Below are 10,433 nucleotides of genomic sequence, written 5' to 3'. Positions count from 1 at the left end.
AACCCAGATTTTGCACACTTAATCTGGATTAAAATTTTTTTAATGTCAAAAAACATGAAGTTTTGTTTTAGACTGAAAAAACTAACTAAAAGAGAAGCAAAAGCCTGGATTCTGCAAGAGCCATATGAATAAATGTTATTTTAAAGTTGTTGTTAATTTAAAAAGGAGTAAAATCTGGAATTTGCATACTCAACATGAACAAAAATAATGCAGACATTTTAATGAAAAATTTTAAAGTGCAGAATCCAGGGTTTGTATACTCGACCTAAGTAAAATATTTTTTAAATAAATTAAATAAAACAGGGTGCTCCTGTCTGTTATCCTGGCACTTTGGGAGGTTGAGGTGAGGGGACTGCTTGAGCCTAGGAGTTCGAGATCAGCCTGGGCAACGTCGGGAGACCCTGTCTCTACAAAAGAATTTTAAAAAATTAGCTGGGCTTAGTGGCGTGCACCTGTAGTCCCAGTTACTCAGGAGGCTGAAGCAGAAGGATGGCTTGAGCCCAGGAATGTGAGGCTGCAGTCAGCTGTGATCACACCACTGCACTTTAGCCTGGGTGACAGACTTTGTCTCAAAAAAAAATTAAGAAGTATTGAAAATTCTACCTAAACAATAATGAAGTGAAATAATTAACAAAAGTAAAACCTGGATTTTCCACTCCATCTCTATAAAATGAATTTTTTTTTTTTTTTTTTTTTTTGAGACAGAGTCTTGCTCTGTGGCCCAGGCTGGAGTACAATGGCATGATCTCAGCTCATTGCAACCTCTGGCTTCCGGGTTCAAGCGATCTCCTGCCTCAGCCTCCTGAGTAGCTGGAATTACAGGCATGTGCCACCATGGCTGGCTAATTTCTTATATTTTTAGTAGAGATGGGGTTTCACCAGCTTGGCCAAGCTGGTCTTGAACTGCTGACCTCAAGTGATCCTCCTGCTTTGGCCTCCCAAAGTGCTGGGATTACAGGCGTGAGCCACTGTGCCTAGCCTAAAATGAATTTTAGAAGTAAAATAAATAAACATATCTTGCACACTTCACCCAAATAAAAGACCCAACAGTGTGACTCAAGCGGAGGGACTACGGGAAAGGATGGAGGAAGACTGGAGGCCCACGCGAAGCAGCACAGTCTGAGCAGCTCAGGCCTCAGCTTCCCCGCATTTGTCCTCATGGTTTCCCCCTGGCAGGTAGCTCCACCCTTGGTTAACCACCCAGCCCAGGGCCCCCCCTCACCTGCTCCTCTGTGGTGTCGTCCACATCGACATCAAACAGGGAGCCCAGGTAGGCCAGGTGGAAGATGGCCAGGGCTCCAAAGAACAAGTTTAAGGCTCGTACCCCCAGGCCCTGTGGGGGGACAGATGGATACACTTGGCAACTGGACCTACTCACTGTCCCCCACCTCCTCCTGCGCAGGGGAGCCCAGGGGACACACGGGGCACAGTGGGTCCCAGGACTGAGGATGCCCAGGGTACCCCCTGAGATAGGAAAGAGATGGTTCAGGGAGCCTCCTATGGGAGTTCAGAGGCTTCCAAGGATGAGGGTGCTGTCCACAGTGAGGGCATCCTGGGTTGGGGGAGGGCACGTCTCCAGGCAGAGGAGGAAGAGTGGCGGGGCTTTATAGTGATAAACGTTGACATCGGGTGGGAGACAAATATGAGGTTGTCTGTACTTCTTATTGCAAACAGAATGAAAAACATAAAATGAAACAAAACCAAATCCCCACCATAACCTAGAGAGTCCATACCTCCCACCCATCTCCCCTCCCCACCCCACCTCTGCTCAAGCCACACTGGCTGCGTTGCTGTTCCTCAAAGATTCCAGGCCTTTCCTATCTCAGGGCCTTTCCTGAGGGTCCCTCTGCCTGGAATGTTTCCCTCCCTCACCTCCTTCAGTTAAAGGCCTCAAACATCACCTCACCAGGGAGGCTTCTCTGACCTCCCTATTTCAAATGGAAATCACCCCCATACCTTCCGTCCCCCTTTCCCCACACATTTTCTCCTTAGCACTACTCGCAAGCTAACACACTATTGTTAGACTTTACTGACTCATTTTTCATCTACTGTCCGCCTGGCTAAAACGTTTGTCCCGTAGGGCTGGGACTTTGGTCTGTTTTGTTCACCACAGTGTCTCCAGCACCTAGAGTGCCAACAGGTGCTCCACAGATATTCAATGGGGGAAACGAATGCCAGGTGTGTATACAGCAGATACTCGATAAATGTCTGGTAGAGAAACAGATGCCAGTGAACAGAGGAGAGGTTATGAGGATGGCACCAAAAGAAGAAGCTGGGCACCCTGAGACAAATACAAGATAGAGACAGAAGGAACATTTTGGATGGGGAGTGTCAGGCACAAGGTTGCCTAGGCTGAACCCTCACCAAGCGATGCCGGTGTGAACAGTCTGGCGGGCACCGCTTTGACAAGACACAGGCACTGAGGATCCGAGCCAGGCGCTTCCGAAGGACTGGGGCGGTGGGGAGAGGCAAGGGGGTCAGGTTAGCCTCAGGGGATGCTGGTTCCAGCCCCCCACCAATCTTCTATCCATTGGCTGGGCTGGGCCATACACTCACCATGCTCCACATAAGTGATAAAAGCCAGGGACATCAGGACCGCAGCCAGGTGGAAGCTGAAGCCCTGGGGGAGTGGAGGGGACAATGAAATGGGTGAGGAAGAGGCGCTGCCACCTGCCCCCACGCAGCTTCCACCCTGATCCTGCTCCGCCCTGCTCACATGCAAGAGGGCACTGGCTGCATAGGTGACCAGCACAGCCGAGAAGGTCCCCAGGTGGAGAGCATTCTTGAAAACATCTGGAGGGGAAGAGATGTGGGACAAAATTCTCCTGAGAGTCCCCCAGCCCCTCCTGGAGGGCCACCAGCAGGATGAGAGTACCCACAACCTGTTGGAGCCCCCAGGATAAAGTCCTTAGATGACCTCAAACTTCACATGCCCAAAGCCCAGCTCCCGATCTCCCCACCAGCCTGCCCTTCCCAGTCTCATCAAGTTCAGTGGATGTCAACTCCACCCTTCCAGTTCCTCAGGGCAAAAACATGGGAATCACCCTTGATTTCTCCTCCCCAAACTCCCACATCCAAACTCAGCAAATTCTGTGAGTTCCACCTTCAGAATATGCCAGAATCTGAGCTCTCCTCTCTGTATCCACTGCCACCACCACCATCATGTCCCCTCTCTTCTGTCTGTCCTCACAGCAGCCAAAGGGATCCTGTTGCAACCCAAGTCAGCCCAGGGCCCTCGTCTGCTCAGAGTCCTGCTGTAGCTCTCATCTCTCTCAGAGAAAAAGCCAAAGTCCTTTCTGTGGCCCACGAGACCCTCTGGGCCCTCCCTGACCTCACCGCCTGCCACCAGCCCCTCGATCACTCTGTTCCTGCCTCACTGGCCTTCTTGCTGTTCTTCACACACCAAGCAAGCTCCTGCCTCAGGGCCTTTGCACCTGCTGTTCCTGCCATCTGTTACACTCCTCCCGTGTATACCTGCACTCCCTGCTCCCTCACCTGCCTTGCATCTTTGCTTCAATGTCACCTCCTCCGGGAGATTTGCCCTGACTAATTTTTTTTATGATTGCAATACCCCACCCTCCCCACTCCTATCTCATACCTGCACTCCTGGATCACCTTTACCTGCTTTATCTTTTTTTTTTTTTTTTTTAAACCATAGCACTTATCAACACCTGAGTTATTAGGTATTTTTTTCTCTTATTTATCATTTGCCCCCCAACAGAACTGCAGCTCCACAAGGGTAGGGATTTGGGGTGCCTAGCATGCGGAAGGTGCTCAGTAAATGTATGAATGTATGAAAGGGCCTGGGTTACCAACACAGCTGGAGTGGTGACTTGGTGACTCACAGTTATTTAGCCAATAAGACATGGGCAGGTTCCAGCTTGTGACAACTTCCACCATTGACCGAGGCAGCTCCACATTCAGGGGCTTGGACACCGTCAGATCCCTGTGGGCAGAAGAGACACGCAAATTCATTTGGGATCTCAACTCATCTGACCACCACACTTCTGTCTAGGCTGTTCCCTCCCCTGGGAGTACCCGCCCTCCTCCCTGCAGCTCCTCTAGGCGGCACCCTGTGGGAGAGGGGGGTCCCCAAGCCCTCCCACCATTCCAGGTGATCCTTCTCCTCGGTAAAGCCAGCCCCCGCCAACGTGGCCGTGGCCTCGGACAGAAAGCCCACAAAATAGTTGCTGAAGTGGAAGGAGACAGCACTCTCGTAGGCTCGCAGCCACCTGGGGAGAAAGGGGCAGGGGAGATAGGCATCACGTTTCGGCCCTAGCATGATACCCCACCACATGTCAGCATCCCCGGTCCCGCTCTGTAGACTCACCTTACCATGGTGCCCCTAGGGCCCCCAGGGGTCAGGAAGGCAGCAGAGAAGAAAGAAAAGAGAGTCAGAGAGGCCCTGGAGGCTGATCTGAATTGTTCAGACAAGACAGACGAAATGTAGCCGCAAAAAAAGGTGAACTATGATAGTCACACACAGACATCCACCTTCAGGTAATTAGTCTTAAGTGGCTCAAACAGATGCATGAGCTGTCCTAAAATATGACATGGCCTTGCAGGCTCACATGGCCAGATGGCCAAAGCCACCATCAGAGACCTGACCTCACAGACCTGCCCCCTCTAACAGCCAGACACAAATCTTATCAGACTCCCAGCCTTGCAGTGCTCTAACCTGACTCAGCGACCACAGGACAGCCGAAAATCCCTGAGCTGGGCACAGAGAGCATAAAGCACCCTGCTGTGCACACACACCCCCCCTGCTAGTGGCAATCAGACATGGGCAAAAACAGGCAGCATCCTGCGTTGGAAGAAGCATAGGTTCTGAAGTTAGGCCTGGGATTCATGCCTGGCTGCTTAGCTGGGTGACACTGGTCAAGTCACTTGACCTTTTAGAGACTCATTCAGCATTAGACCTAATCAGCAGCCAGAGAGTAGGGGAGGGGCCATAAAAACAAAGGGCCAGATGAAACCCTGTAGTCCAACCAGAGGCAGTCAGTCCTGCAGACAGGCACAGACCAGAGTCGGTTACGACCCCTCAGCTACATAACACCAAGCCATCAGACAAGGCAGACGTACAGGCAGAGGTAGCCGATGAACTCCACAGACAGGCATATGACATGCTACGGTCAGATCCATTCCTGGCCAAAGCTACAAAATGTCAGAATCATCAACACAGATTTATCTGATCCAATGACAGCCACACACCCTATCATTGATGATGGCACAGCCAGACAGCCACTCACAGGCTCACACTCAGGGGGTCAGTGGCCAATAGACAAAACAACCCATACATGTCCCTAGCCAGAGTTGCTGACAGGTTAAAGTCACCCAACCAACACACATGTCACTCTCCATGACAGTTATGTGACTCACTTCTAATAGCAAGACAGCTGAACAGATGGACAGCCAGACACACAGTATGTGTTGGAGTGTCAGTCATACAGAGTCACAGAGCCAAGCTTGGTCAGCCAGCCAGCCACAGTCTCTGTCTAGTCGTGGAGTTGACGGTCAGACACACTTGGACACACAGAACCCATTGGTCAGGGGCTCTGCCCCCACTCACGTCAGCCCCACTCCATGAGCCCTTACACCTGCCCCCCTCATTTACCTGGCTTTGCGTTTCTTGCTGTAGTAACAGAAGACAGAAAGAAGCATTAAGAGACAGACTCAGAACTGGGGAAACCGCGGGTCCCTACCCAACCCCCTTACTGCTGGGCAGGGATCTCAAAGGCTATGCTCACTTGCGAAGGAGGCGGTCACCGTCGAGGGGGATGAAGTACGGGAAGAGGTAGGGGCCCACACAAGTGGACAGCACAAGGCACAGCAGGGCCAGTGCCAGGCTACGGGCCACCTTCTGCAGCCACTGGCGGCTCTGTAGGGAAGGGATCAAGGCTCCATGAGTGCTGCTCCGGGGCAGCTCCCACAGTCCCTGCCCACCTGTCCACCCAGGACCTCACCAGTGGGCGGCCTTGGACAGCCTGTAGGTAGTTGTGGAAGGATATCCAGGGCCCGAAGACAATGGTGCCCACGAAGTAGAGGTAGCCCATGAACTCCACTGGCGAGGGCACTGCACCCACCTCACCCCGGTCCAGGTCGAAGCCCAGAGACACTGCCTTCATGGCCACGATCATCTGGGCCCCTATGTGTGGTGCCCATGGTCAAGTGGATGGGCAGAGGGCAGATCAGCATGGCAGGGAGGAGGTGCACCAGGTGAGATGTAGTAGGAAAAGAGGGCACAAAGATGGATAAGTGGGCATGGGACAGGTAGGCAGGTGGGCAAGGAAATGCACGAAAGATAGATGCTCTTACTCCAGAGAGACAGGCATGTACATGACATGAGACAGACAGACTTAGGGAAAATGCACGGTGGAAAGAGACAGGAACCTGAGGGTAATGTGACGCCTGCATGTCCAGTGGGGTGGGCAGATGAGCGAGAAAAGCAGGGGAGGAAACGCACAGGGTGGGGCAGCGGAGGGGATGAGCAGGTGAGAGGGGCAGGGCTACCTACCTCGCATCTTGTGCCATGTCACAGTGTCTACCATGTGCATCTCACTGAGGAAAAAGGTGTTGGTCTTGGTCCCATGACATTCATGGCCTCCGAGACCACAGAGGTGGGGAACCAAGGTGCCCAGAGGGTTCTGCTTCCTCCCATCCTACAACCGTCTCATGGCTGAAAAATTATCCCAGGCTCCCTCCTCCAGGGGGAGCCCATGCTCAACCTGTCCCTTACAGTCCTGTGAGAAGACCAATCTTCCAGATTCCCTTCTCCAGGGACACTCCATGCCCTCCTGTTCTGTGCCGCCTCGTAGGAGAATGACTCTCCCAGACTCCCTTCTTTCTCCGGGGAATCTTACCCCCTCCCTGCCCTGGACAACTTCATCTGGGGCGTGGGGACCCACCCACACACTTCAGCCAGCAGTGTGAGGATAAGGACGCACACCCATACCCCATGAGTAGGTAGATGAGGATGGTGACGGAGAGGAAGACGCCTCGATGGGAGGAATGTCGGCAGAGGAACAGCACGAGGTAGCACAGGAGGCTGAGCAGCACGACCCAAACCATGTGCAGCTGGAAGAAGTGGTAGAGGCTGAAGAACCCGCCTGCCACGGTGCTTGCATGCTTCAGGTAGGATGGCAACCCTTTGGGCAAAAGGGAGAAAGAAGGAGAAAGAACGAGAAAGAGAGAGAGAAAGAGAGTGTGGGAGGAAGGGAGGGAGGGAGGGAGAGAGGGAGAACAAGAAAGAGAAGGTTGGTGGACTGGTAGGAAGGGGAGGATGGCCTGGGCAGAGGGCATAGCCAGGGCAAAGGCCTACAGGCTGGAATGTAGTGGGATCGGGGGGGCCTGGAACAGGTGTTGGGGAGCTGGAGAGGGTGGCAGAGCCTGGGTTTAAAGAAAAGAAACTTCTATAAAGGGTATTTGGGGGACCCTGGAAGAAATTCAAGTATCAATTTATATAGGATAACATTATTGTATCCAGATTCAATGTCTCAGGGGGTAATGGTGGAGGATATGGTTGTGGGGGATGATGTCCTTGTTCTTGGGGCCACACACTGAAGGATGTGGGGTACACTGTCGTGATGTCAGCAGGTTATTCAAGCAATTCAGGAAGATGATAGATAGATGGATGGATAGATAGATAGATAGATAGATAGAGCCAGCTAATGTGGCAAGATGTTGAAGTTGGAGAATCTGGTGATGCATGCGTGGGCGCTCATTGTACTATTTTTTCAACTTTTCAGTAGCTTTGAAAAATTTCAAAATAATAAACCTGGGAAAAAATAAACCATCCATTTAAAATAAAAGAAAAAGAAAAAAGAAAGTGTAGAACCTTCGGATCTCAGATTTCCAGAAATCTCCACGTCCTATAGGAACCTCGGGGACTTGGAATCTTTCATTAAGATACAGGCCTGCTATGACTGTGGAAACATTTCAGAATCCTAGAATCCGGAAATCGCATCATGCCCTGATTATAGAAATCCAGAACGCCAACATTTTAGAAGTCTAGAATGTGAGAATTTCAAATTGTCAGAATCTCCAAGCCCTGTAATCATGGTACTTTGGGATTTCATAACCCTGCGACATCAGCATGCCAGTGTCTTATAACCTTGGGTTGTAGACATTTCAGAATCCCAAGATCCAAGAATCTCAGTTTTCCGGAATCCCAGAAGTCAGGAATACTGAAGGGCATGGCTTGGCATGGCAGGATGTGGCTCAGTGTGGTGTGGCTCAGTGTGGTGTGGCATGGGGTGGCTGGCATAGTAGGATGCGGTGTGATGGAATGGGGTTTGGCCTGGTGGGATGTGGTGAGGCTTAACATGTTGGGGCCCGGCTTGGACATGCTGGGCCCTGGCAGGATGTGGCAGGGTAAGGTGTGGCTTGATATGGATGAATGTGAGAAGTCTGATATGGCCTGGCATGGTGGCACACGGTATGGCAGGCACTTACCGAGCCTCCAGAGGAGGCGGCAGGCAAGGCAGATGGCAAGGAGCAGCCAGATCTGGTCAAGGCCCTGCTGGGCAGTAGGCAGGAGACAGCCTTGCAGTAGCTGTTGGAAAAATTCCTGGCGGCTGAAGGTGGCCATTGCGGACCCCCACGGATGGAAGACCAGATGGATAGATCTGTCAAAGCGGGGACACAGAGGGAGCGGGTGTCCGTGGGGCAGACCTCGCTCAAGGGATGGACTCCGGCACTCACATTTCAGTTTGGGCTGCCCGACCCATGTAGAGGTACGGTACTGGGGGCCTGGGGGAGGGTGTGAGAAGTCAGGTACATCAGGCTGAGCCGCCAGCTGTGTACGTGTGGGTGTTCGTTCAGCACGCACACGCACAGCCTGTGACCTGGAGTGAATGAAGGACCTCTGTCTCTCCAATGCTATGAACAGTCCAGTCCGATGGTGGTGGGATGGCATACATTTCAGGCCCATATATCAAATGGGGCGGGCGACGGGAAGGGGAATCCCTGGTTTCCAAGGTAGAGTCGCTCTGGGTGGAGGGCAGAGAGGGGGATTCTGTGACACTTGGGGGCCGTGTGCATCTCTCCTTGTATGGATGCGGCGGGTTGGGGGGTGTCCTGTATCCTCCGCGCGCCCCATCTCATCCTCTCCCGGCGAGAGGCCGCCAACAAAGTCCTGCCCAGGTCCGGGGGCTGCAAGGAGGTGGTGGTAGGGGACATAGCCGGAGGGAGAGTCGGAAAGGTGATGGGGAGGGTGTCCCACCACTCGCGCTACAGATCCGCCCGGGGAGGCCGGCTCAGGGATGGGAGCAGGGGTGTCGCGTGCGCACTACTGGCGACCTACCTGGCAGGAAAGAAGCCGTGGTCCTGGGGACCGAAGACGCGCTGCCGCCGCCGCCGCCTCCTCCGGGCAGCCTACCCCGCAGGCCGCAAGGCCGGGACCAGCAGCGGCTCCCAGGGCGGCGCGGCGAGCGGGCCCTTTAAATCCCGGGGCAGCCCGGCCGCTGGCTCGGCCAATGGGAGAGCAGGAGGGGGGCGGGGACGGGGACGCGGAGGAGGGGAGCGGGAGGATCGAGGGAAGGAGGAGCGCGGGGTTGAGGGGAGCCGGGCGCGGGGGTACGTCGGCGCGCAGGGCGTTCACGCCCGCACCTTTCCGGCCTGTGGCCGTTGCAGCCCTGGACCGCTTGCGTCCGGAGGATTTCTGGCCATCCAAGAACAAACTTCCAAATCTCCAAATTTCCAAGCCTTGGAAGCTGAGAAGGGAATGAAGGGGGAGGGAGGAGGGAAGCCGCTGTACCCCCAAATGGTCACCCTGGCACGTCCTCTAGATACCGTGGTGGCCCCGTTTCACAGATGGGAAAACAAACCGAGATCTCTCCTTCCTCGTCCTTTGAGAGAACCGAAGTAACTTCCAACCCTTCCCGCCTCCGGGGAACGGCCAGGAACATTTATAAGTAATGACTGTGTCACCTAGGAACACAAATTAGGCGCCTGTGCTTCCCCTGGGGACAAGCTGTGAGCACTTGGCGTGTTGTCGTTGAGAAATGATTTGCATGCTTAATTCCCCGGCAGACTCTTTGCATTGAAGGTGACTCCAGCGACTAGTAAATGTTCCCTGTGAACTAAAAGGAGGCTAGTACGGAGCACGTAAAAAGGGTATTTATAAAGCTCTTACACCTGTAATCCCAACACTTCAGGAGGCCAAGGGTAGGAGGATCGCTTGAGGTCAGGAGTTGGAGACCAGCCTAGCCAACATGGTGAAAACCCGTCTCTACTAAAAATACAAAAATTATCCGGGAGTGGTGGTGCAAACCTGTGGTCCCAGTTGCTCGGGAGGCTGAGGTGGGAGGATGGATTGAGCCTGAGAGGCAGAGGTTCTAGTGAGCCGAGATCGCGCCATTGAACTCCAGCCTGGGTGACCGGGCAAGACCCTGTCTCAAAAATAAATGAAGACCGGGCGTGGTGGTCACGCCTGA

At 53.3% G+C, this 10,433-nt stretch overlaps 1 protein-coding gene across 9 annotated transcripts in view; it reads right to left on the bottom strand.

Moving 5' to 3' along the window:
* PORCN (porcupine O-acyltransferase) overlaps positions 1–9,443 on the bottom strand; it is a 12,149-nt gene extending 2,706 nt beyond the window's left edge. Inside the window, exons 1-14 of one of the 9 annotated variants that reach the window (XM_037736869.1) lie at positions 9,302–9,442; positions 8,452–8,987; positions 6,953–7,145; positions 6,515–6,558; positions 5,964–6,145; positions 5,748–5,878; positions 5,615–5,632; positions 4,331–4,345; positions 4,107–4,232; positions 3,846–3,946; positions 2,717–2,793; positions 2,557–2,620; positions 2,365–2,450; positions 1,223–1,333 (exon numbers count right to left, since the gene is read on the bottom strand). In XM_037736869.1, coding sequence (XP_037592797.1) covers positions 1,223–1,333; positions 2,365–2,450; positions 2,557–2,620; positions 2,717–2,793; positions 3,846–3,946; positions 4,107–4,232; positions 4,331–4,345; positions 5,615–5,632; positions 5,748–5,878; positions 5,964–6,145; positions 6,515–6,558; positions 6,953–7,145; positions 8,452–8,929 — 1,626 coding nt within the window. In that variant the 5' untranslated portion in view covers positions 8,930–8,987; positions 9,302–9,442. Of the gene's footprint in view, positions 1–1,222; positions 1,334–2,364; positions 2,451–2,556; positions 2,621–2,716; positions 2,794–3,845; positions 3,947–4,106; positions 4,233–4,330; positions 4,346–5,614; positions 5,633–5,747; positions 5,879–5,963; positions 6,146–6,514; positions 6,559–6,952; positions 7,146–8,451; positions 9,101–9,301 lie in introns of those variants that run through there. The other 8 variants (XM_017523851.2, XM_017523849.2, XM_037736871.1 and 5 more) reach the window with 8 other exon arrangements.
* Between the last annotated feature and the right edge of the window lie 990 nt (positions 9,444–10,433).

This window comes from Cebus imitator, unplaced genomic scaffold, assembly GCF_001604975.1.
Source record: "Cebus imitator isolate Cc_AM_T3 unplaced genomic scaffold, Cebus_imitator-1.0 Scaffold30, whole genome shotgun sequence".
NCBI classification, from domain to species: Eukaryota; Metazoa; Chordata; class Mammalia; order Primates; family Cebidae; genus Cebus; species Cebus imitator.
The sequence above is the reverse complement of the archived record's forward strand: the minus strand, read 5'-3'. Positions and strand labels throughout refer to the sequence as shown.